At 47.4% G+C, this 27016-nt stretch overlaps 1 protein-coding gene across 10 annotated transcripts in view; it reads left to right on the plus strand.

Annotated features, from left to right (window-relative positions):
- The window catches only part of DGLUCY (D-glutamate cyclase), a 162213-nt gene that overhangs the window by 121542 nt on the left and 13655 nt on the right, over window positions 1-27016 (plus strand). For all 10 annotated transcript variants that reach the window (XM_037984394.2, XM_073011268.1, XM_073011267.1 and 7 more), the window contains 4 exons: window positions 6376-6636; window positions 11451-11550; window positions 14662-14810; window positions 19775-19894. In XM_037984394.2, coding sequence (XP_037840322.2) covers window positions 6376-6636; window positions 11451-11550; window positions 14662-14810; window positions 19775-19894 — 630 coding nt within the window. The remainder of the gene's footprint in view (window positions 1-6375; window positions 6637-11450; window positions 11551-14661; window positions 14811-19774; window positions 19895-27016) is intronic.

Here is a 27016-nt window from a genome sequence, read left to right on the forward strand (position 1 = left end):
TGAGTGATTTTTTTTTTTTTTTTTTTTTTTGAGACAGAGTCTCACTCTATTGCCCAGGCTGGAGTGTAATAGTGTGATCTCGGCTCACTGCAACCTCTGCCTCCCGGGTTCAAGTGATTCTCCTGTCTCAGTCTCCTGAGTAGCTGGGATTACAGGCATGCACCATCACACCCGGCTCATTTTTGTATTTTTAGTAGAGATGGGATTTCACCATGTTGGCCAGGCTGGTCTTGAACTCTTGGCCTCCCAAAGTGCTGGGTTTACAGGCGTGAACCACTGTGCCCAGCCTTGCTTTCTTCTTTGTGGCTTTTTCTTTTCTTTTTTTTTTGAGATGGAGTCTCACTCTGTCGCCCAGGCTGGAGTGTGGTGGTACAATCTCAGTTCACTGCAACCTCCACCTCCCAGGTTCAAGTGATTCTCCTGCCTCAGCCTCCTGAGTAGCTAGGACTATAGGCATGTGCCATCCCACCCAGCTAATTTTTGTGTTTTTAGTAGAGACAGGGTTTCACCATGTTGGCCAGGCTGGTCTCGAACTCCTGACCTGAGGTGATCCACCCATCTCAGCCTCCCAAAGTGCTGGGATTACAGGTGTGAGCCACCACGCCCAGTCATTTTTGGCTTTTTCTTGTTGTTCTAAACTTTAACACTAAACATGTGAGGAAGTTCGTTGAGTTTGTTTGCTGGGCATGTTGCCAGCCAGAAGCAGATGGAGTTAGGTAAGAAAAAAAGAGAGAATGGTTTCTAGGTAGGCAACTGCCACCATTTAAAAAAAGTTATTTATGTAGTTTATTATTATTATTTAGAGATGGGAGGGCGGTGTCTCACTGTGTTGCCCAGGTTGGTCTTGGACTCCTGGGCTCAAGTGATTTTCCTGCCTCAGCCTTCCGAAGTGCTGGGACTATAGGCGTGGACCACCCAGCCTGTCCTCTATGGATTTAATGAGTCCCTAATCTCTCCCTTTTGTGCCATTGCCCTGGGGTTGGGCATGGAATAGATTATTTGTATACTAGGCAGCAGGGATAGTGGTAGGGGCAGGATTACTTCTCTGGGGATCCCAGTGGGGCAGGACCCTACAGCCACAGCCTCATAACAGTTTGCAGTCAACTTGTATATTGTATAACGCATCTCAGAGGAAGGATAGCCCTTCTGTGGCTTTGGAACCACTGGCCTTCTGTACATGGGAGAGGGCTGGTGAGATCCCCTAGGGGACCTGCTGATTCCAATTAGTTGTTTATTTTATTTTATTTTATTTTTTGAGACAAGGTCTCACTCTGTTGCCCAGGCTGGAGTGCAGTGTTGCCATCTTGGCTCACTGTAACCTCTACCTCCTAGGCTCAAGCAATCCTCCCACCTCAGCCTCCTGAGTAGCTGGGACTACAGGCCGGCACCACCATGCCCGGCTAATTTGTTGTTGTATTTTTAGTAGGCACGGGGTTTTGCCATGTTACCCAGGTTGGTTTCAAACTCCTGAGCTCAAGTGGTCTGCCCACCTCAGCCTCCCAAAGTGCTGGGATTACAGGCATGAGCCACCACGCCTGGCCCCGCTGATTCCAGTTAGAGGTTTGCTGAAAGCTGGTTGAGGGGCTTTTAACTTCCAGCTATGTCTTCATTTAAGGGCTGAATTTCTAATCCCAGGTGGCCAGCAGAGACTGCAGTTTCACCTGCCATTGTGCGTGGTAAATTCCTTTGTTGGCAGACACTCATGAGAGAATTACCGCGTAGACCATACCTCAGTTTCCTCATCAGCGTAACAGGAGTAATGACAATTATGCCTCCCTCTCTGGGTTGTGATGCATAAAAAGGATAATGGTGTCACCTACCAAGTTGTACTGTGCCAGGCATCAGGCTGCCAGCAAGCATTTAAGCGTTTCATCTTGTTAAAGTCTCCCAATGACTCTATGTGGAGGCAGCTATGATTAACTTCATTTAACAGATAAGGAAACTGAGGCAGATAAGGTGCAGAGACTTACCAGAGTCCACATACCTAGTAGGTGGTCAGGGCAGAACTTGAACCCATGTCTGCTGACTTCAAGCCCATGATTTATAAATATCAGCTAAATTAGAATCTGATGTAAACGGTAAGTCACAGTCTTGCCTGGGCAGTTGAAAGAGTGCTCCAGTGACTCCTGGTTCACACCCCAGTCCGTCTTCTGGACCTTCTCATGGGCCGTGCTCCTAAACCTGGGGTACAAACCACCCTTGGCACCTGGAATGACTGGAGAGAAGGCATATGTGACCTCCCCCCCGGCCCACGTGACTCTCATTCCCCAAAGTCAGGTGGACCGGTGGGGAGATCCAGGTAGCTACCTGGATCAATGGTGGCCGACCTCCATGGAGAGCTGAGGGGTGAGGCCAGCCTGCACATCAGCGGTCAGCTCTCTGGGCCAGACTCCCAGGGCCCAGACAGGACTGATTCCAGTGCCAGTTTAAAGCCTATGGCAGCTGGGCAGAGCCCCAAAACAGACAGGCTGAGACCTTCCCCTGCTGGCCAGCACTGTCACGAATCTGACAGTGCAGACCAGCCCTAGAAATGCCTAATTCTTGGGAGGCTGAGGTGGGAGGATCACTTGAGGTCAGGAGTTCAAGACCAGCCTGGGCAATGTAGAGAGATCCTATCTACAAAAAAATAAAAAAATTAGCTAGGTGTGGTGGCGTCACACACCTGTGGTCCCAGCTACTGGGGAGGCTGAGGTGTGCAGATTACTTGAGTTCAGGAGGTTGAAGCTGCAGTGAGCCGTGACTGCACCACTGCACTCCAGCCTGGGCAATAGAGCAAGATGTGAGAGAGAGAGAGAGAGAGAGATGGAAATAGGGAAGGAGGGAGGGAGGGAAGGAGGGAGGGAAGAGGGAGGGAGGGAAGGAGGGAGGGAGGGAAGGAGAGAGGGAAGGAGAGAGGGAGGGAGGGAAGGAAGGAAGAAAGGAAGAATGGATGGATGGATGGATGGATGTAGAGATGGGATCTCCCTGTGTTGCCCAGGCTGGTCTTGAACCCCTGGGTTCAAACAATCCTCCCTCCTCAGTCTCCCAAAGTGTAGAGATTACGGGCAGGAGCCACCGCTCCTGGTGCTCTGGGTGGATATATTTTTTTAAATTTCTGCCGTACCTTCTCCTTCACAAACATTCTTACCCAAGCTGATGGCTCTCCATTTAGCACAGGGTCATGAGGGAAGATGAATTATTAACTCTATCATTAGCTCAGATTTAAAAAAAAAAAAAAAAAAGTAATTGGGAAGTAAATTTATTGCGGATGTGGTGCGCCCACTGCTTAATAAAATGAGCTAAGAGTTCAGCCACAAACACCATCCATCAATGCTGTGCAGACTGTAAGACGAAGCTTGAAGAATGATGCTGGGGGAGGCAGATTTACAGTTGTTGGATGTGTTGATGTCATCTGTTAAGGACTGTCTTTAATCCTCAAGAACAACAGATGCTTTTGATCCCCACTATATTAAATAAGCAGATAGAAGATTCATAACAGCGTCTTGAGCATTACTCACTGGGCATAAGAATAGGCCCACTCAGTCATTTTTGAGAGGATGTTGGCTTGCATTTGAGGTGCCTGGGGAATATGAAGGGATATAGGGTTTATAGTAATGATTTTAGCACTGATGATAAAATCATCATAAATGTATTGACCAATTTACAGTTGACCAAATTCTCACTCTCCTCTTCTCCCTCTGGTGCTCATGTGCCCTAGGAAGTAGGTTACATCCCAATTTTTTTACTTAAAAATGTTATTCTTCTCCTTGCCCCCCTCCATTTTTTGAGACAGGGTCTTGCTCTGTCACCCAGACTGGAGTGCAGTGGTGCGATCTCAGCTCACTGCAGCCTCTGCCTCCCAAGTTTGAGTGATTCTCCTGCCTCAGCCTCCTGAGTAGCTGGGATTACAGGTGTGCACCACCATGCCCGGCTAATTTTTGTATTTTTAGTAGAGATGGGGCTTCATCATGTTGGCCAGGCTGGTCTCGATCTCCTGACCATGGATCAGGTGATAGATCAGGTGATCCATCTGCCTCAACCTCCCAAAGTGCTGGGATTACAGATGTGAGTCACCATGCCTGACCTAAAATTTCGTTTTACAAATGTTCTGCTGTTTTATTTATATGCTGTTATTTAATACCATAAACAATGCGGTGATGAATATCCTTCTGTTTGTGAACATGCCCATGATGACTTTGTTAGGAATAGTGGGCACAAGAAGTGACTCACTGGCTCCAGTGGAATGCACAAATCTAAGAGAGAAATCACCCTCCAGATAGCACTGCTCCAGTGTCCACTCCTCCCAGCACACTATGTGAGGGGCTATGTCCCCGTGACCCTCCTACACCTGGACTACCTCCCATTCTCCATGTGGGAAAACAGGCTCAGAGAGGTCAAGGGATGAGGCCAAGGTCACACAGCTACAATATGCCAGCACCTGGACTGGAATGCAAGTTTCCTGGTCCTAAGTCTGGAACTGTTCCTCCATAACAGAAATCCAAACCCCATGTCATCTTCTTTTTTTTTTTTTTTTGAGACAAGAGTCTCACTCTGTTGCCCAGGATGGAGTGCAGTGGCACGATCTCGGCTCACTGCAACCTCCACCGCCCAAGTTGAAGCGATTCTCCTGCCTCAGCCTCCTGAGTAGCTGGGATTACAGGCGCCTGCCACCATGCCTGGCTAATTTTTGTATTTTTAGTAGAGACGGGGTTTCACTATGTTGGGCAGGCTGCTCTTGAACTCCTGACCTCGTGATCAGCCCGCCTCGGCCTCCCAAAGTGCTGGGATTACAAGCGTGAGCCACCCCGCGTCTTTCATATTCTCCAGGCACCTCAACTGTAAGCCAGCGTCCTCTCACGTCCTTTCAGTCCACTGCTGATTTCAGCCACCGCCAGAGTGGAAGTTCTGTGTCACACAGTCTGCCTTCGCATGCACTGTTTTGCTCTGAGGTGACCTGAATGTAGACAAAGGCACAATGGGACCTCATGAGAGTGGCTGCCTGGCTTGGCAGCCACTGGTGGGCATCTGTAGCACACACCGCAGCTTCCCCACTTGTATCCTCTGGGCCACCTGGGTTCACTTGCATAGAATTATGGGTGGCTCCCAGCATGACAGCCTCTTACATTAGGGGCTCGGGTCTCTCTGCTCCATCTGAGGATGCCCTCTGTCCCTCCAGAGTCTCCCTCGTCACAGCAGGCACAGCCTGGAGGTGCAGAGGACTCAACGCCCTAACGGGCAGGTGAGTAAATGCCCAGTCTCCCTGTCCTCCGAGGACCCCACCGTTTCTTAGAGAATCTCAAGCCGCGCTGAGCCCTGGTTGCCTTTGAAGTTAACTTGCTCACTCACAATCCTTTGCTGTTTTTTTCCCCTTTCCCCATCTTCTCGCTTGCATTTCCTGGGATCACCTCCCACTGAAATACTTGTGCCCAGGTCCTTGTGCTAGGGGTCTTCTTTGAGGGAATCCCCAGCTAAGACAGTACTGTTTCCCTTCCCTCTTATATTTTCCCTGTATTAGTTAGGGGTTGCTAGATTGCTGTAACCTAGAAGCCCCGGGATGCTTTGCTCAAATACAACAGAAATGTGTTCCTCACAGCAGGCCAGGGTGGGTCTTCCAGGGTGAGTGTCCTGGGTCAGCAGGAAGGGGACCTGCCCCACTCAGTCACTTAGGGACCCTGCAGGTCTGCCATTACATCCTGTGACCCCCAGGAGGTTCTGGCTGTCAATACTCCAGCCGCCAGGAAAAGGGAACGAGCTTGGAGGTGCGTGTGGAGGTGCATGCCAGGCCCAGAGGTGGCATGTGTCACTTCCATCACGATCCAGTAGAGAAAACCCAATCTTGCAGCCACACCTGACTGAAGGGAGGCTCCTCAGCCATTGACCCCTCTCTCTTTCACTGCTGGGGTCAGGGGGCGGGGGTAGAATACACTGTGGTGAGCAATTTGCAGTCTCTGCCGCAGCCCTCAAAAAAACAAAGCAAACAAACTAAAAACCCAAACTACTCTTACTATAAAGTTTTTACTTTAAAAATAATCACTTTTGGCTGGGTGTGGTGGCTCACGCCTGTAATCCCAGCACTTTGGGAGGCCAAGGTGGGAAGATCGCTTGAGCCTGGTAGTTTGAGACCAGACTGGGCAACACAGCAAGGCCCTATCTTTTAAAAAAGTGCCAAAAAAAAAAAATTAGCGGTGTATGGTGGCGCATGCCCAGCTACTTGGGAGGCTGAGGCGGGAGGATCACTTGAGCCCAGGAGTTCAAGGTTGCAGTGAGCTGTGATCGTGCCACTACATTCCAGCCTGGATGACAGAGCAAAACCGCATCATAAATAAATAAATACATAAAAACAATGTTAAAAGTAAAGAGTCAGTTTTACATTCTATTTTATTTTTGTCATTTCAGGGAACCGGGGGATTGGACACCTGCTCTGTAAAGACGAGCTGCTGAAGGCCTCTCTCTCGCTGTCCCATGCCCGCTCAGTGCTCATCACCACTGGGTTCCCGACGCATTTCAATCATGAGCCTCCGGAAGAGACAGATGGCCCACCAGGAGCTGTTGCTCTGGCCGCCTTCCTGCAGGCCTTGGAGAAGGAGGTAGCCATAATCGTTGACCAGAGAGCCTGGAACTTGCACCAGAAGATTGTTGAAGACGCTGTTGAGCAAGGTGAGCAGTGAGATGCGCTTGGTCCATTTCCCCAGATGGGCTTTGTGGACGGAGGCTGGAGTGAATCCGCATCTGCAGCACAGCGCATTCTCCTTCCAGCTCACAACTCCATTGTAAGCTGCATACCCGATTTTATAGACGAAGAGACCGAGGCTCTGAGAGGTCCAGGGGATTTTCCCAGGTGGAAATGGCGAGCTGGAATTTGAACTTGGATCCACCAGGCTCCAAAGCATGGGATCCTTCCTGCACACCTGCTGTTCTCCCTATGCGATGGGGGGAATGACCTGCCGAGTATTAGCAACCAGGGGCAGCCCTGGACCACCAGAGCTGCGGAGGGTAGTGGAGTGTGAAGTGGCTGAAAGGCTTAGACAGCAGTCCCAGCCGGTTGTGATGGGCAGGGCTGCACCAGGAGCACCCAGTGGGCGTTATTGCTGCAGGTGTTGGAGACTCGAGGCTGTAATTCCACTATCCGTGTAACCGAATCAGCCTCAGGCTCCATGTGAACAACCGCCGCTCACCTCACCTCCCTCCTGCAGGAAGTGTTACCAGGCATGAGCTGGAAGCCTGGTGAATCTCACCTGCCTCCCACTGCCGATCGCTCTGTGTCCCTCAAAATGCATTCTTCGGAGGTATGTTTCTTCCTTTTAGCATTTAAAAAGGGCTTTAAACCCAGTAAGGCATACCCTAAAGCAGCCGTTATGTCAGAAGTTTCCAAAAGCCTGTGTCTGTACATGCAGAATCCATTTCATGCAGCAAATGTATGTTGAGCTCGAGTATGTGCCAGGCACTCTGTTAGGTTCTTGAGATCCACCCGTGAGCAAAACTGACAACAGTCCTGCCCCCACAGAGAGTATCTTCCAGCAGAGTGTGACAGACAAGAAACAACATGTAAGATGAAGGCACAGTGTGTTCGAGTGATGATGCCATGGGGAAAATGGACCAGGACGAGGAGACTGGAAAGTGAGGGGCTGGGCGGTGGCAGCAGTGGGGGACAGCTGTCACTTTAAACAGGATGGCCAGGAAGACCCCCTGGAGGAGGTGGCCTTTGACTCCAGAATTCAGGTTGATGATGAGGGCGTGAGGCTTGGGCTGGCTGAGGGAAGGGCATCCTGGGCTGTGGCAGTGGCTGGGGCAAAGACCGTTAGGTGGAGTGGGGGCCCAGTGGGTTTAAGAAAGGATGACATGCTGGCTGACTGGCCTGGAGTGAATGAGGAAAAGGGACAGAGAGGTAACAGGGACCAGATGGGGCAGGGCCTTGCAGGACCCTGTGGGCAGCTGGGCTTTTGTTCTGGGTGAGATGGGGAGCCTGGGATTTCTTTGAGTAGGGGACAGCCATGTTCTGTGTGAGTTGTAAGCGATCACTGGGGTGCAGAGACAAGGGTGGAAATGGGAGACTGGTGAGTTATGGAAGGTGGGAGAGGAGGACGGTTTGGAGTGGGGGTGCCTCATGGCACATCCCTTCAACCCCACTTCTGATTTCAGCCGCCACTGCAGTGGAAGTTCTGAGTCACATTGACCCAATTGGGCCCCCCACAAGCTAGGGCCCTGCAGGGCCTCTCCAAAGCCGTGTGGAATCACTGGCTGATGGCTTCAGGGCACCCTCAACCCCTGGGGGACAGGACCTGAGTTTAAGTGACCTGTCCCCTATCTTTTGGAGACACACAGGTCCTAGTGGAACTGAGCCCCCACTCCCTAGAGCAGCAACCTTGAAGGTGCACGTTCCCTCCTTCCCAGCCTCACTCTCCCTGTTCCTCCCACATGCTTCCTGGCACCATCTCCCAAGAGACCATCTGCACCCAAGTCTCAAGTTCTGGTTTCAAAGGAACCTAAAGAGACACTAGGTACAGATACAGAGGGCTGGGGGTATTGTGAGAAGTAGCCAGATGCTGTATCTATTTTGCTGTCAACATGATTTCCAGATGGATGGGATGTGGGTGTGAGGAGAAGGATCAGGGCTTGCTCTAAGGTTTACGGCCTGGTAACTGAAAGGATGGAGTTGCTGTGAACCGAGATGGGGAAGACTGGCATGTTTAGGGGTAAATCAAGAATGCAGGTTTGACATTTGCGCCCTGATGGAGGGATTGTAAAATGGTGCAGATGCTATCAAAAACAGATGGCAGTGGCTCAAACAATTAAACATAGCAAATACCATAGGGTCCAGCAATTCCACTTCCAGGCATATACCCCTAAAAAGGAAAGCAGGGACTCAGAGGTGTTTGTCCCCCCATGCTCATAGCACTTTATTTGCGATAGTCGAGAGGAGGAACCAAATCAAGTGCCCATCGATGGATGAATAGATAAACAAAATGTGGTAGATAATTATTACTCAGCCTTAAAAACGCAGGAAGTTCCGACACATGCTATAACATAGATGAACCTTGAGGACATCTTGAGAAGTGGATTAAGCCAGTCGTATTGGATGACTCCACTCATATGACGTGCCTGGAGTAGGCAAACTCCTAGGGCAGAAGGTAGAGTGGTGGCTGCCAGCGGCTGGGAGGAGAGGGGATCGGGGAGTTGTTTATAGGTACAGGGGTTCAGTTTGGGATGATGAGAAAGTTCTGGAGATGAATGGGGGTGATGGCTGCACAACGATGTGAACATACTTTATTCTACTGAACTTGAAAATGGCTAAAACAGGCCAGACGCAGTGGCTCATGCCTATAATCCCAGCACTTTGGGAGGCTGAGACAGGCGGGTCACTTGAGGTCAGGAGTTCAAGACCAGCCTGGCCAACATAACAAAACCCCATTCCTACTAAAAATACAAAAATGAGCCAGGTGTGGTGGCGCACACCTGTAATCCCAGCTACATGGGAGGCTGAGACACAAGAGTCGCTTGAACCTGGGAGGCGGAGGTTGCAGTGAGCCGAGATCATGCCACTGCACTCAAGCTTGGGTAACAGAGTAAAACTGTGTCTCTAAATAAATAAATGGGCTAAGATGGTAAATTTTATGTTGCATAAATTTTACCATAATTTTTAGAAGAATGCACGTTTGACCCTCTTAGGTATGAGGTGTCTATTAGCCACACAGTGGAGAAGTCAAGGAGGCAGTTAGTGATATATAAAGGGTTCAGGAGAGCAGCATGGGCAAGGAGAAATTGGGAGGCTGTTGGCGTGTCAGTGGGCTCCCAAGTCAAGATACTGGGTGAAATCACCGTGGGAATAAATGGAGGCAGAGCAAAGGACCCAGGATTGCGTCCTGGGTCTCCCGGTGTTAAGAGGACAAGGAGAAGGGCGGAGCAGGTAGCGAGAGAGACGAGAAGGAGCGGCGCTGAGGCCAGAGGAAAGGCGAGGGGCTGTGTTTCTGTAGAGCAGAGAAAGGCCTCGGGAGGAAGGGCTGGCAACGGCGTAGAGCACCACTCGCAGGCCAACCCTCGTTTCCATCGGACAACGGTGTTGCCGGGTATTTTCAGCTGCCCCTTTCCCAGAAGTCGCTCTGCCCTCTCTGCTCACCTGACACCCTGGCTTGGAGATGCCTGCCAGACTCCACTCAGAGCTAGGTCTTGTCTCTCGTCCTCATGGGAGCTCAGAGGGTGGAATTTGTTCTATTGGATTTTGCAGAACTTCCATTACATTTGGATGAAGAACGTAAAAGCAATTTGGCCTTTTAATGAAAATTATTTCAGCTCCCTGCCGTCTTAAACTCTGTGTGGAGACTTTGTCTTTGGCCACTGTATATGCTGGGATTCTACCCCAACCTGCTATGAGATAGATCAGTTAATGAAAACCAAGTTCATTTTATTTTATTTTGGGATTTTTGTGTATTTCCCACATATTCTACAACAATATGTGTTCTTTTTGTAATTAAAAACTCCTATTTTTAAGAGTCAAATTCACTTTGATTCACTTTTGGAAATCACTCCAATATAGGTAAGTAACCCAAGGCACAGACTCTGGGAATTTCCTTCAGTTGTTCTTAAACTTCCCTGAAGGTATGCAGGGAGGTAGGGAGTGGGTGGGAATTTGGGGTGAGAATTGGAGCTATGAAACTGACATATATACATGGCCTTGCCCAAGTTGTTTGGCATCTCTGAGCCTCAGTTTTCCTCCTCTTTAAAATGGGGATAATGATGGGTTTTTTTTCTTTCCTTTTTTTTTTTTTTTTTTTTGAGATGATATCTCACTCTGTTGCCCAGGCTGGAGTGCAGTGGCGCGATCTCAGCTAACTGCAACCTCTGCCTCCCGGGTTCAAGCAATTCTCCTGCCTCAGCCTCCCGAGTAGCTGGGACTATGGGCGCCCCCACCACGCCTGGCTAATATTTTGTATTTTTAGTGGAGTCGGGGTTTCACCGTGTTAGCCGGATGGTCTCAATTTCCTGTCCTTGTGATCCACCCACCTCAGCCTCCCAAAGTGCTGGAATTACAGGCATGAGGGACCGCGCCCAGGCCATGATGGTTTTTATGACATAGAATTGTAAAAATTAAATCAGAGTGTTCACATTGAGTGCTTAGCAGAGGGCTGGCGCACTGTCACCAAGGGCACATAAATGTGTGCCCAGCCCTCGTGACGGCAGTGGGCCAGAATAGGCACTGTTCCCGCAGTATTATGGGCACCTTGCGTGGAGCGTATCTGATAGGCTGTATTAGCCCGATTCTGCCCTCCACCCCGTCAACCCTAGAGTTTACCCAGGACAAAAGTCAACTTAAGTATCCTCTGTGTCATGGCCTCGGCTTACCTAACATGTTCTACAGATAGATGTTGTTCAATAACAGTAATGATAGCCTTCAAAGAAGCTTTTGAAAAGTTAACGTGAGTTTCCAAAATCCAACACTAGAGCTGATGTGTGCCCCGCTTGCCTTTATTTTCAAGGTGTTCTGAAGACGCCGATCCCAATACTAACTTACCAAGGTGGATCAGTGGAAGCTGCCCAGGCATTCCTGTGCAAAGACGGAGACCCGCAAACACCTAGGTACGTATGTCCCATCCCAGTTTAAGTGGTGGATGGTAGAAACGCCCGTATGCGCTCTTAACTTAGCCAGCAAAGCTGAGCCTTTCGGAGGGAACGAAGCCATGAGCCAAGGAAGATGGGTTCTCATGGACCAGACTAACAAATGAAGCTGGGGGGTTTCAAGGTGTTCTGGGGGCCTCACAGAGCATCTCTGGAAGTAACAGATCCCTGGTCAGTAGAGAGGGACAGCATATCTTCCTGATAGAGGAGAGACATAGATGTAAAAAAAAATAAGACTAGAAGTTTCTCAGTCTCAAACTGTGGGTCATGACATGTTAGATAATAGTAAAATCATTTCAGTTGGGGTTTCCAGCACCTTTGGAAAATGAAATAGAAATACAGCATCATTGTATATCTTGTATAGTAATGGTAAGTACTCCCTCATAAGACTGTGTATGTGCAAGTGTGTGTATTTCTTACTGTGTGTTATGATCAAACTTTTTTGTTTTTTTGGATGGGGGAGTGGAGTCTTGCTCTGTCGCCCAGGCTGGAGTACAGTGGTGCAATCTCGGCTCACGACAACCTCCCCCTTCCAGGTGCCAGTGATTCTCCTGCCTCAGCCTCCCAAGTAGCTGAGATTACAGGCACGCACCATCACACCTGGCTAATTTTTCTATTTTTAGTAGAGATAGGGTTTCGCCATGTTGACCAGGCTGGTCTGGAACTCCTGACCTCAAGTGATCCACCTACCTCAGCCTCCCAAAGTGCTGGGATTACAGGTGTGAGCCACCGTGCCTGGCCTCCCTGAACCATTTTTAAGCTTACACTTCAGTGGCATAAAAGTACACTCACATTGCTGTGCAGGCATCATCTCCATCCATCTTCAGAACTCTTTTCATCTTGCAAAACTGAAAGTCTGTGCTCCATTCAAAGATAGTTCTCCATCTCCTCCTCAACCCAGTCTCTGGCAACCACAATTCTACTTTCTGTCTGTCTGAGTTTGACTATTCAAGGCACCTTGTGTAAGTGGAATCATCCAATATTTGTCCTTTTGTGACTGCTCATTTCACTTAGCATAATGTCCTCAAAGCTGATGTCGCAGCATGTGCCAGAATGTCCTGCCTTTTAAAGGCTGAGTAACATTCGCTTGTGTGTATATACCACATTATGTTTTGGCCTTCATCCAGCAGTGGGCTCTTGGTCTGCTTCCTGCTCTTGGCTGTGCTGAATCCTGCTGCTATGAGCATGGGTGGACAAATACCTCCTTGAGTCTTTCACTTCTCCTGGACATACAAGTCGAAGTGAAATTGCTGGATCATATGGTATGTTCTATTTTTAATTTTTTGAGGAACGGCCATACTATTTTTTATAGCAGAGTTGAGATTTTTGAAGAACACTGTCTTGGAAGGATTGAGAGAGATTTAAAAGTACAATATGTATATTCTTTTTTTTGAGACAGAGTCTTGCTCTGTCGCCCAGGCTAGAGTGCAGTGGCACAATCTTGGCTCACTGCAGCCTCTGCCTCCCGGGTTCAAGTGATTCTCGTGCCTCGGCCTCCCAAGAAGCTGGGATTACAGGCACCCGCCACGGTACCTGGCTAAGTTTTTGTATTTTTAGTAGAGACTGGGTTTCACCATGTTGACCAGGCTGGTCTCGAACTCCTGGCCTCAGGTGATCCACCCGCCTCTGCCTCCTGAAGTGCTGAGATTACAGGCATGAGTCACTGTGCCTGCCTTATTTTTTTTTCCCTTGAGACAGGGTCTCACTCTGTCACCCAGGCTGGAGTGCAGTGGTGTGATCTTGGCTCACTGCTACCTCTGCCTCCTGGGCTCAGGCGATTCTCCCACCTCAGCCTCCCAAGGATAGCTGGGGCTACAGACACACGCCACCACACCTGGCTAATTTCTGTATTTTTAGTAGAGATGAGGTTTCACCATGTTGCCCAGCCTGGTCTCAAACTCCTGGGCTCAAGTGATCTGCCTGCCTCGATTACAGGTGTGAGCCACTGTGCCCAGCCTGCATGTTCTTAAGTTGGACTGTCAAAACAGTATTCCTGCTAGTAACAATAGCAACAATAATCACTGTAACTAATACTGACTGAGCACTAAGTAGGTTCAGGGCTTCAGGACAAGCGCCTCCTGTGCATTTTCTCGTTTCTCCCTTTGAACATTGTGTGAGGTACACACTGTGGTCATGTCACCTTACAGATGCAGAAATGAAGGTTAGGAAGGGTAAGCAATTTGCTCAAGGCCCGTGGCAGGAGGGCCTGGAATCAGAACCCAGATGATCTGCTGCCACAGTCCACATCTGACCACTATGCCATCTGTGCCCCTTATTTCTCTGTTTCTATCTAAAGAAGTTTATCTTTGTGTTAGACTCATTCTTTTTATATTTTGAGCCGTTTTCCTTCTGTTTTGCGTCTGTAAACTGAACAAGTTCCTGGAAGGGGCCAGCGGCAGGCCATTAGCAGCCAATACTCTCAGCCTCTCGGCCTGGCTGTCCCTGCTGGACAAAGGGGATCTGGGTGGGCACCAGCAATGTTCCCATCCCCCATAGCAACCCTGACCATTGGCCTCCTGCTTTTATAGCCTCTGACCCTACTAAAGAAATTGCTGAGGATTCCAATGCTGGACTTTTGTTTTGTTTTGTTTTGTTTTTTTTGAGACAGTCTCACTCTGTCGCCCAGGCTGGAATGCAGTGGTGCAATCTCGGCTCACTACAAGCTCCACCTCCCGGGTTCAAGCGATTCTCCTGCATCAGCCTCCCAAGTAGCTGGGACTACAGGTACCCACCACCAAGCCCAGCTGATTTTTTAGTAGAGATGGGGTTTCACCATGTTGACCAGGCTGTTCTCGAACTCCTGACCTCAAGTGATCCACCTGTCTTGGCCTCCCAAAGTGCTGGGATTATAGGCATGAACCACCATGCCCAGCCCCAGTGCTGTATCTTAAACGGATTTAATAGACTAGCCTCCAGCACAGGTCCTGGCCCAGAGTAGATGTGCCACCAAGTTCTGCAGTAATGGAGGAAGCAAAGAAAGAGAGAAGCATCCTTCACACAAACACAAGAAGGCATGACCCAGCAAAGCAGCCACCTCTCCATAAGGACCCTCTGACCTTTGCTTCCTGGCAGATTTGACCACCTGGTGGCCATAGAGCGCGCTGGAAGGGCTGCCGATGGCAATTACTATAATGCAAGGAAGATGAACATCAAGCACTTGGTTGACCCCATTGACGATCTTTTTCTTGCTGCGAAGAAGATTCCTGGAATCTCATCAACTGGTAAGTATGGAGTACTGGGGATGCACCAAGAACGTGGCCCCATGAAGTATCTTTTTGTTGTTGTTGTTATGGAGTTTTGTTCTGTCACCCAGGCTGGAGTGCAGTGGCATGATCTTGGCTCACTCCAACCTCTGCCTCCTGGGTTCGAGTGATTGTCCTGCCTCAGCCTCCCAAGTAGCTGGGATTACAGGCACGCACCACCACGCCTGGCTAATTTTTGTATGTTTGGTAGAGACGAGGTTTCACCATGTTGGCCAGGCTGGTCTTGAACTCCTGACCTCAAGTGATCTACCTGCCTCAGCCTCCCAAGGTGCTGGGATTACAGGCGTGAGCCACCGTGCTCAGCCGAAGTGTCTTTTTATTGACCATTGAACACATGACCAGAAAGAGTTATGTGGGGACCATCATTTTCCACTGCAAAGACAGTTTTTGTTCATTATGGTTGGTATAGACACTAATGACACCGCCATTTAGAAATCTAACATCCCCACAAGCAAGGGAGGGAAAGTGTATTCTATTTGCCCGCCTCTAAAGTAATAAAACTAATATTAAAGTAATATCAATAGTAAAATTGAAGCATGGCATATTATTTTGGTCATATAGGACAGAATGTACCATATGTTATTTTATGAAGCATGTTAATTTAAAAATTATCTAACATATGGTTAGTATTTCAATTTTTTCTTTTGAGACAGAGTCTCACTCTGTTGCCCAGGCTGGTGGGCAGTGGTACAATCTCAGCTCACTGCAATCTCCACCTCCTGGACTCAAGCAATCCTCCCACCTCAGCCTCCCGAGTAGCTGGGACTGCAGGGTGTGCTACCATGCTTGGGTAATGTCACGTGCGTCCGTGTGAAGAGAGTCCACCAACAGGCTTTGTGTGAGCAACAGGGCTGTTTATTTCACCTGGGTGCAGGCAGGCTGAGTACGAAAAAAGTCGGTGAAGGGTAGTGGGATTATCATTAGTTCTTATAGGTTTGGGATAGGTGGTGGAGTTAGGAGCAATTTTTTGCGGCAGGGAGTAGATCTCACAAAGTACATTCTCAAGGGCAGGGAGAATATTACAAAGTACCTTCTTAAGGACGGGGGAGGATATTACAAAGTACCTTCTCAAGGGTGGGGAAAATGTATAGTACAAAGTACATACACAAGGGTGGGAGAATATCACAAAGTACATTATCGCAAGGATGGGGAGGGTGTATTGTCACAAAGTCAATTGATCAGGGTAGGGCAGGAACAAATCACAATGGTGGAATGTCATCAGTTAAGGCAGGAACTGGCTATTTTCACTTCTTTTGTGGCTCTTCAGTTGCTTAAGGCCAGCTGGATGTATATGTGCAGGTCACAGGGGATATGATGGCTTAGCTTGGACTCAGAGGCCTGACAGGTAACTTTTTTTTTTTTTTTTTTTTTTTTGAGACAAAGTCTCGCTCTATTGCCAGACTGCAGTGCAGTGGCACGATCTCGGATCACTGCAACCTCCGCCTCCCAGGTTCAAGTGATTCCCCTGCCTCAGCTTCCTGAGTAGCTGGGACTATAGGCGCGTGCCACCAAGCCCAGCTAATTTTTGTATTTTTAGTAGACACGGGGTTTCACCATGTTGGCCAGGATGGTCTCGATTTCTTGACCTCGTGATCCACCTGCCTCGGCCTTCCAAAGTGCTGGGATTACAAGTGTGAGCCACCATGCCCGGCCGCTTGGCTAACTTTAAAAAATTTTTTTGGTAGAGATAAGATCTCACTATATTGCTCAGCCTGGTCTCGAACTCCTGAGCTCAAGCTATCTTCCCACCTCAGCCTCCCAAAGTGTTTCAATTACAGGCATGAGCCACTGAGCCTGGCCTCCAATCGTTAATAATATAATAATGTGGGCTGGGCGTGATGGCTCACGCCTGTAATTCCAGCACTTTGGGAGGCCGAGGCGGGTGAATCACCTGAGCTCAGGAGATCCAGACCAGCCTAGCCAACATGGCAAAACCCCGTCTCTATTAAATATATAAAAAACTTAACCAGGCATGGTGGTGGGCACCTGTAATTCCAGCTCCTCAGGAGGCTGAGGCAGGAGAATCGCTTGAACCCAGGAGGTGGAAGTTACAGTGAGCCGAGATCATGCCATTGCATTCCAGCCTGGGCAACAAGAGCGAGACTCTGTCTCAAAAATAATAATAATGTGATAATTTGTGTTTGCACAAAACTTTGTACTTTTCCAAGAGGCTTCACATTCATTGTAGTGTTTAAGCCTCTGTAAAAACCCCGTGAGGCAGGTAAGGTGAGTCCCAGGAGGTTTTCTCAGATCGCCTAGCTAATTAGTGTTGCTGGTAGCATTAGGAGTAGACTGCAGACTCCTGGGGCCCCAGCCCTTTATCAGGGAATCATGCCTTTATGAATTGCTGAAAGGTTTAGTGTAAGCCCCAAGGAGAACCTTTCTTCCCTCTGGGTGGGTCTCAGGCCCTGGGGTAATGAAGCTTGTTTGTCATTCCGTGTTTCCGAGAGTGTTTCCCAGATTCATTAGTCTCCTTTGGCTTTTGAGGTTTTGATGAGACAGTGAGAGCCTTCTAGGCTGATTAGAAAGTTTCTGCAAATCGCCCTGGCCTTTCCCAGAAGAGGCTGTGGGTGTGGTGCACACAGTGCGGTTGGCTTCCAGCTTCCTGTCCCTCGGGTTGGGCAGGCGGAGGACCTCAGTCTGTGGGGGAGGGGTTCTCAGAGTGGAGAAGGAAGAAAGAGGTCTCTGTGGCTACAGGGGCAAACAGAGTCTGAGGGAGCTGCTAGAGCAATCCCATCCTCCCACGCCCAGAATGGGACCCCCATCTGTGCTGTGACAACCCTGAGATCCCAGAGGAAGCAGGTGGAGCTGGCTGTTCATGGCTTCGAACTGCCCCCTTTGTAGATCCTTGGGCCTTCTCTTGGCCTCAGGAGCCCAGTCTCCTCCTGTGGCCCCCCCCAGACCCTCCTGCCCAGCAAGGCTACCTCCTGAATTTTCCTGTTTCTCCTCTTCTCCATCACACCCCCTATTCCTCAGGTTCCATGGGCAACTGCCATGTCATAGGCGTAGTGCTCAATTGAGAATCAAGTTACCTGGGTTTAAGTCTCCACCTTCCACTGACTGCCCAGGTACTGCCCCCATCAGGGACTGCCAGCTCCATACAGTGAGGATCACGATATCCATGACAGGATGGACGTGAAGCCCAAACGAGATGGAATTCATAAGATGCTAAAAAGAGACAGCTATAGACGAGATAACAATGTTACGTGGTGGGTGTTATTCCCCTCATTCAGTGGGCTACCGTAGATCTAGAGAACTGTTCTGAAAAAAACCATCAGGATATAAATCGAAGGTGTTTGGTCCTTCACAATTGTGTCATTCTTTTGGCCAAATCCAGTCCCTGATGCTTGAGATGGATCAGATCTAGATCCCACAACAGTGAACACTAGCCTCTGACAGAATTCTTCCACATCTTCCAAGCCTTTATAGAAGCAGACACAAAGACAATGATGTACCTGTTCTGCAGGCTTGGGGAGTCCAGCCCTCTGGGTTGAACATCTAGTTTACAGAATCCTCCAGAAATATCTGGACACAGGAGCTGTGTCCCCAGATCTACAGCACCACCTCAAAGGGTACATGCTTCAGGGCTTGCCAGGTTTTTTTTCTTTTTTTTTTGAGATGGAGTCTTGCTCTGTTGCCCAGGCTGGAGTGCAGTGGTGTGATCTCAGCTCCCTACAACCTCTGCCTCCCAGTTTCAAGCGATTCTCCTGACTCAGCCTCCACAGTAGCTGGGACTACAGGCATGTGCCACCGTACCTGGGTAACTTTTGTATTTTTAGTAAAGACGAGGTTTTGCCATATTGGCCAGACTGGTCTCGAACTACTGATCTCAAGTGATCTGCCTGCCTTGGCCTCCCAAAGTGCTGGGATTACAGGCATGAGCCACTGTATCCAGACTAGATTTTTAAATCTTATCCATACAAGGGAAGTTATTTTTAGCCAATCCACCTATCTTGAACACCATTCATTTCACCAATGAATTAAATCATTTCTAATATGTATTTATTCTATAGTTCATTTATTATGCTAATTAACAAATTCTCTGACGCGGACTATCAGATGGGCCTCAAGACTATGGGCTCTTTCAAATGCTCACTAACCACACTTGGAGTGTGTATTCCTGATTATGATATTTCAGATGTTAACCAGGCACCCCTCTGGTATAGATTAAAATGAACTAAAACACATACATTTCACATTCTTTCAGCAGAAGCCTTTAAAGTAAGCTCTAGAACTGACTTTGCACCAGATCCCCCAGGGGGCTCAGTGAGCCGGAGCCACTGGAAGGGAGGTCCTGAGTGTCACCTTACCCACATCTCCCATGGGCCTGGCACCAAGAGCAGAGAACATGCTCCATCTTGGCTGGAGAATGTGACCCAAAAGGGGACATGCCCACACTGTGGTGTGTTCCAAACGTGGACTCATTTTTAACTAAAGAAGTTTCTGGCCGGGCGCGGTGGCTCAAGCCTGTAATCCCAGCACTTTGGGAGGCCGAGACGGGCGGATCACGAGGTCACAAGATCAAGACCATCCTGGCTAACACGGTGAAACCCTGTCTCTACTAAAAAATACAAAAAACTAGCCGGGCGAGGTGGCGGGCGCCTGTAGTCCCAGCTACTCGGGAGGCTGAGGCAGGAGAATGGCATAAACCCAGGGGGCGGAGCTTGCAGTGAGCTGAGATCCGGCCACTGCACTCCAGCCTGGGCGACAGAGTGAGACTCTGTCTCAAAAAAAAAAAAAAAAAAAAAGAAGTTTCTAGAAGGCCTAAGGGGAAGAAACACAACTCCTGGTTGTCTGAGAATATATCCAGAGCCAACGTCTTTGCCTTCTGAAAGGCAATAAGCACACGTAGGGCTGCCTTGCTTCAGGCCTCCCCGTTTTGCCCTGGTCCCGGGCACTGACTCAGCTCCCCTTCCCTTCAGGAGTCGGTGATGGAGGCAACGAGCTTGGAATGGGTAAAGTCAAGGAGGCTGTGAGGAGGCACATACGGAACGGGGATGTCATCGCCTGCGACGTGGAGGCTGACTTTGCCGTCATTGCTGGTGAGCACTCGGACGGCCGCCCAGTCCGGCCGGCTACCCAGGGTGAGGGATCTGGCTTGGAGTCTGACCAGACCAGAAGCTCTTCTCTGCGAGTAGTGCAGAGGACACCAGGGGAGGGAGGGGAGGTGGTGCTCAGTCTCTGACCTTTCATTCAGTCATTCAACAAACATTGACGGTGTGCCAGACAGTGTTCTGAGCACTGGGGTTATAGCTGCAGTGACCCTGCTCCACAGAGCTCCCATTCTAGGACTGGGAGATAGAGAATGAGCCCTGACGAATAAACGCATCAGATGATTCTAAAGAGTAATGAGAGCTTTGGGGGCGATAGTACAGATAGCTGAGAGAGGGCGATGGGAGGGCTACTTCAGACCAGTGGTCAGGAAGGCCTTTCTGAAGAGAGTCATCTGTGCTTTTATCTGCATGGACAGTAAGAAAACTATCTGGTGTTTGGAGGATGCAAGAAGCTTTCCACCTTTCCTTTCACCTACTTCTGCCATGGGCTTCCCTGCGCCTCCCACTGTTGCTCCTTTCCCGCAGGACCCACCTTTCCTGTGTCCAGGTCCTTCTAGGTCTGGCCTCCTCCTTTGACCTCACCCCAAATTTCAAAAAAATTGGCAGATCCCCGAAAAAGCCTGTCTCCCACTTCATGATCATAGTCTGGAGAGGAGTGGAACCTTGTGGGAACCAGTGCCAGGGTGGGAAAACCTTTTTCGTAATTGAGAAATGGCTGGATGCTCAGTACAGGCAAGTATGAGAGTTTAAAACTCCAGGGGACACAGTGGTCTGAGGGCCCTCGTGCTCTTGTGAGTTTTGCCTCTGGGCGCTCAACCAAGTTCTCACAATGAATATCAGAGAAAAATCCCCTCATTTGCATCAGGGGCAGGGAAAAATGAGTCATTTTCAAGTAGGCCAGGGCATTCTCCTTCTCCTTCTTCTTTCTTCTTCCTCCTCCTCCTCTTCTTCCTCTTCCTTTTCCTCCTCTTCCTCTTCCTCCTCCTCCTCTTCCTCTTCCTCTTCTTCCTCTTCCTCCTCTTCTTTTTTTTTTTTTTTTGAGTGCTCTGTTGCCCAGGCTGGAGTGCACTTATGCCATCTTGGTCACTGCAACTTCCTGGGTTCAAGCAATTCTCCTGCCTCAGCCTCCCAAGTATCTGGGATTACAGGTACATGCCACCACACCTGGATAATTTTTGTATTTTTAGTAGAAACAGGGTTTCACCATATTGGCCAGGCTGGTCTTGAACTGCTGCCTTCAAGTGATCTGCCCACCTCGGCCTCCCAAAGTGCTGGAATGACAGGCCTTAAATCTACCTGGGGAAAGGGAACTACCCAACCCCACCTCTCTTCAGCCTTCCATGTGGGAGAGGGACATACCCAATTCCAGCTCCCTCTAGCAATCTGTGCCACATAAGGGGGAGAGGACAAAACTGAGAAGCAGTTGTGAAGTTCACAGTCCAGGGCACAGGCTTACTAAAAGGCAGAGACCTAATCATAGGACTATAGAGCCCTTCCCCTCCCCGCCACATCTTACCGCCATCACTAAAGATCCATTTGCTACAGTTCCTTTTTTTTTTCTTTTTTGAGACAGTCTCACTCTATCACCCAGGCTAGAGTGCAGTGACACGATCTCAGCTCACTGCAACTTCTGCCTCCTGGGTTCAAGCAATTCTTATGCCTCAGCCTCCCGAATAACTGGAATTACAGGTGCGCACTACCACGCCTGGCTAATTTTTGTGTTTTTGGTAGAGACTGGGTTTCGCCATGTTGACCAGATGGTCTTGAACTCCTGACCTCAGGTGATCCACCCACCTCAGCCTCCCAAAGTGCTGGGATTACAGGCATGAGCCACTGTGCCTGGCCCAGCTGCAGTTGCTTTTACCAAGTAAATTATGTCGACCTTTCAACAACAAAAAAAGTTTACAAGATACACTGATAAGCAAAAACACAATTTGAAGAGAAGGAACAAACATGTCAGAAATGATGGGATTATCAGACCAGGAATTCTTTTAAAACTATGATTAATATGAGACTTTAATATGGTAAAGTCTTAACTGCAAAAAGTAGGCAGCATGCAAGAAGAGATGGATAATGTAAGCAGAGACGTGGAAATTTTACGAAAGAATAAATAAGAAGTAGTAGATCAGCTGGGGCAACATGGCAAGATACCATCTCTATAAACAATTTAAAAATTAGCCAGGTGTGGTTGTGCATACCTGTAGTCCTAGCTGCTTGGGGGGCTGAGGTGGGAGGATCACTTGAGCCCAGGAAGTTGAGGCTGCAGTGAGCTGTTACTGAGCCATTGCACTCCAGCCTGGATGACAGAGCAAGACCCTGTCTCAGGAAAAAAACAAACAAAAAAGAGGAAGTAGTAGAGATCAATAACTCTGTAACAGAAGAACTCTGTTACAGAAATGCAGAATGCCTTTGATGGGCTCATTAGTAGACCGGACATGGCTGTGGAAACAATCTCTGAGCTTCAAGATATCTCAACCAAAGCTGCCAAAACTGAAAAGCAAAGGGAAAAAGTGCTGGGATGGGGGAAAAACCCACGACAGATCAGAATATCCAAGAACTGTGGGACAACTACAAAAGGTATAACCTATACTACTGGGAATACTAGAAGGAGAAGAAAGAGAGCGATAAATAGCAGCATTTGAAGCAATAACAAATGAGAATTTCCCCCACATTAATGTCAGACACCAAACCATAGATCCAGGAAGCTGAGAGAACACTAAGGAGGATAAATGCCAAAAAGCTACATCTAGACATATCATATTCAAACTTCAGAAAACCAAAGACAAAGGAAGAATTCTGAAAGAAGCCAGAGGCAGGTGGGGAAAAACACTTTACCTATACAGGAACAAAGGTAAAAATTACATTCATTTGACTTCTCTACAGAAACCCTATAAGCATGAAGAGACTGAACTATTTTTTTTCTTTTCTTTTTTTTTTTTTTGAGACTGAGTTTTGCTCTTGTTGCCGAGGTTGGAGTGCAATGGCGTGATGTTGGCTCACTGCAGCCTCCGCCTCCCGAGTTCAAGCGATTCTCCTACCTCAGCCTCCCGAGTAGCTGGGATTACAGGCATGCACCACCATGCCCTGCTAATTTTGTATTTTTTTAGTAGAGGTGGGGTTTCTCCATGTTGGTCAGGCTGGTCTTAAACTCCCGACCTCAGGTGATGCCTCCTCCTTGGCCTCCCAAAGTGCTGGGATTACGGGAGAGAGCCACCGCACCTGGCCACCTTTAATCTTTACATTACTGAACTATTTAAAGTATTGAGAGGTAGCAACCAATGCAGAATTCCATGCCCTGCAAAATTTGCTTCAGAAATAAAGGAGAAATAAAGACTATCAAACAAATAAAAATTGAGAGACTTTATTGCCACATCTGCCTTGCAAGAAATGTTAGAAGAAATTCTTCAGAGAGAAGGAAAATTTTATCTGTCAGAGACTTGAATCTACATAAAGAAAGGAAGAGTATCAGTGAATAAGTGAGGGTAAAATAAAAATTTTCATATTTATTTTTGACCTAACAGATATCAGTTTATTCACAATAACAGCACAAAATAATAGCAGTGCATTGCATTATATATGCCGTATGTGTATATATATGCTGATATATGTTTGTGTATGAGTGACCCAAATGACAGGCTGGGCACAGTGGCTCACACCTGTAATTGTAGCACTTTGGGAGGCCGAGGCGGGCAGATCGCTTGAGCCTAGGAGTTTGATACCAGCCTGGGCAACATGGGGAAACTCCATCTCTACAAAAATAGAAGAATTAGCTGAGCATGGTAGTGGACACCTGTAATCCTAGCTACTCGGGAGGCTGAGATAGGAGGATCACCTGAGCCTGGGAGGTCAAGGCTGTGGTGAGCCATGATTGTGTCACTAGGCTGGGTGACAGAGTCAGACCCTGTCTCAAAAAAATAAGTGACATAAATGACAGCAATGGTACATGGAATGAGAGGGAAGAATTAGCAATATTTTGTTGTAAGTTGCTTGTGCTGCCCATGAAGTGGTATAGTATTATTTCAAAGTGGACTTTGTAGTAAATGTGTGTTGCAAACTCTAGGGCATCTACTAAAAAACTAAATTGAAAAGTAGAATTTATATGCTAAGAAAGGAGAAAAAATAGAATCATATAAAATTCTCAGTTAAAACCACAAAAGGCAGAAAAAGTATAGAAGACCAGACCAAAATGGGGCCAGGTGCGGTGGCTCACGCCTGTAATCCCAACATTTTGGGAGGCCAAGGCAGGTGGATCACCCAAGGTCAGGAGTTCGAGACCACTCTGGCCAACAAGGTGAAATCCCGTCTCTACTAAAAATACAAAAGTTAGCCGGGAATGGTGGCTTATGCCTGTAGTCCCTGCTACTCAACAGGCTGACGCAGGAGAATCGCTTGTACCCGGGAGGCAGAGGTTGCAATGAGCCGAGATAATGCCACTGCACTCCAGCCTGGGGAACAAAGTGAGATTCGGTCTCAAAACAACAACAAAACAAAAAACAAAACAGAAACATGGAACAAAGAACAAAGGCAATAAAGAAAACAGCAGCAAATACGGTAGCTATTAATCCAACTTATCAATAATCACCATAAACGTCAATGCCACAGTGAACTTAAAAAAAAAAGATTGAGGCCAGGCGCGGTGGCTCACACCTGTAATCCCAGCACTTGGAGGCCGAGGCCAGGCGGATCACAAGATCGAGACCATCCTGGCTAACAGAGTGAAACCCTGTCTCTACTAAAAATACAAAAAATCAGCTGGGTGTGGTGGCGGGCGCCTGTAATCCCAGCTACTCGGGAGGTGAGGCAGGAGAATCGTTTTAACCTGAGAGGCACCACTGCACTCCAGCCTGGGTGACAGAGCAAGACTCTGCCTCAAAAAAAAAAAAAAAAAAAAAAAGATTGAACTATATATTGTCTGCAAGAAATTCACTTTAGCTATAAAGACACTACATGTGTCTTTCTATTTAAACAGATTAGCAATAAAGAGATGGAGAAAGATATGCCATGTTAACACTAATGAAAAGAAAGCAGAAGTAGCTACATTAATTTCAGACATAGCAGACTTCAGAACAGGGAAAGTTATCAGGATAAAAAGAGGGATTACATAATGATAAAGGGGCCAATATTCAAAGAAGACATAACACGCCAGGCACAATGGTGCACACCTGTAATCCCAGCATATTGAGAGGCTGAGGCAGGTGGATTGCTCCAGCCTAGAAGTTCAAGACCAGCCTGGACAACATAGTGAAACCCCATCTTTACAAAAAATACAGAAATTAGCTGGGTATGGTGGCACATGCCTGTCGTCCCAGCTGTTCAGGAGGCTGAGGTGGGAAGATCACTTGAGCCCAAGAGGCAGAGGTTGCAGTGAGCCAAGATTGCACCAAAAAACGTTGATAAGGAGGAGCATAACTGATAAAACTGCAAGGAAAAATAGACAAATTCACTATTACAGTTGGAGACTTCAACACCCCTGTATCAGAAATGGGCAGATCAGCCTGGGCAACATAGCAAAGACCACACAGTATTTGACAAAGGAGCACAGGCAAGTCCATATCTCTACAACAAAAGCAAAAAATTATCTGAGCATGGTGGTGTGCACCTGTAGTCCTAGCCTCTCAGGAGGCTGAGGCAGGAGGATTGCTTGAGTTTAGGAGTTGGAGGCTGCAGTCTGCTGTGGTTGTACTACTACACTCCAGCCTTGGCAATAGAGTGAGACTCTGCTCTAAAAAATAAAAATAAAATAATTTTTAATTAAAAAATAAAAATCAAGTAATATAATCCATTGCATCAGTAGGCTAAAGAAGAAAAATCACATGTTCATGTCAATAGATACAGAAAAAGCATTTGACAAAAGCAACACCCATTCATGATAAAAGCTTTCAGCAGACTAGAAATAGAAGGGGAACTTCCTCGACTTGATAAAGAACATCTACAAAAACTCTACAGCTAGCATCATTATTAATGGTGAGAAACTAGTTTTTCCACCAAGATTAGGAAAAAGGCAATGATGTTCCCTCTTACCACTATTTTCAACATTGTATTGGAAGTGCTGCCTAATGCAATGAGACAAGAAAAAGAAATGTAATATATACAGATTGGGAAGGAAGAAATAAAATTGTCTTTGCTTGCAGATGGCATGATTGTCTGTGTAGAAAATTCAAAAGAATCAACAAAATCTCCCAGAACTAATAAGTGATTATAGCATGATTGCAAGATACAAAGTTAAGTACTTTAATTTTATATGCCAGCAATGAACAAGTGGAATTAAAAATTAAAAACACATTACCATTTACATTAATCCCCCAAAATGAAATACTTAGGAATAAATCTAAAAATATGAAGAACAATACAAAACACTGATGAAAGGTATCAAAAAAGAACTATCAATGGAGAGATATTCCATGTTCATGGATAAGAAGACTCGATATTGTCAAGATGTCAGTTCTGCCAACTTGATCAATAAATTTGATGTAGTCCCAATCAAAATCCCAGTAAGTTATTTTGTGGGTATCAACAACCTGATTCTAAAGTTTATATGAAGAGGCAAAAGATACAGAATAATAAACTGAATATTGAAAAAGAAGAACAAGATCAGAGAACTGACACTACCTGACTTTAAGACTTACTGTAAAGCTACAGTATTCAAGGCAGTGTGGTATTGGTGAAAGAATAAATCGGTCAATGGAACAGAATAGACAGCCCAGAAATAGACCCACACAAATAGGACCACACAATATTTGACAAAGGAGCACAGGCAATGCAATGGAACAAAGGTAGTCTTTTCAACAAATGGTGCTGGAACTGGAACTATTGGACATCCACATGAGAAAAAATGAATCTAGACATATAGAGCTTACATCCTTCGCAAGAATAAACTCAAAATGGATTATGGACTTAAACCTAAAACACAAAACTATAAAACTCCTATAAGATAACGTAGGAGAAAATTTGGATGAGCATGAGTATGATTATGACTTCTTTTTATTTTAATTTTATTGATTGATTGATTGATTGATTGATTGAGACTGTGTCTTGCTCTGTTGCCCAGGCTGAAGTGCAGTGGCATGAACTCAGCTCACTGCAACCTCCACCTCCTGGGTTCAAGTGATT

This window comes from Chlorocebus sabaeus, chromosome 24 (assembly GCF_047675955.1).
Source record: "Chlorocebus sabaeus isolate Y175 chromosome 24, mChlSab1.0.hap1, whole genome shotgun sequence".
NCBI classification, from domain to species: Eukaryota; Metazoa; Chordata; class Mammalia; order Primates; family Cercopithecidae; genus Chlorocebus; species Chlorocebus sabaeus.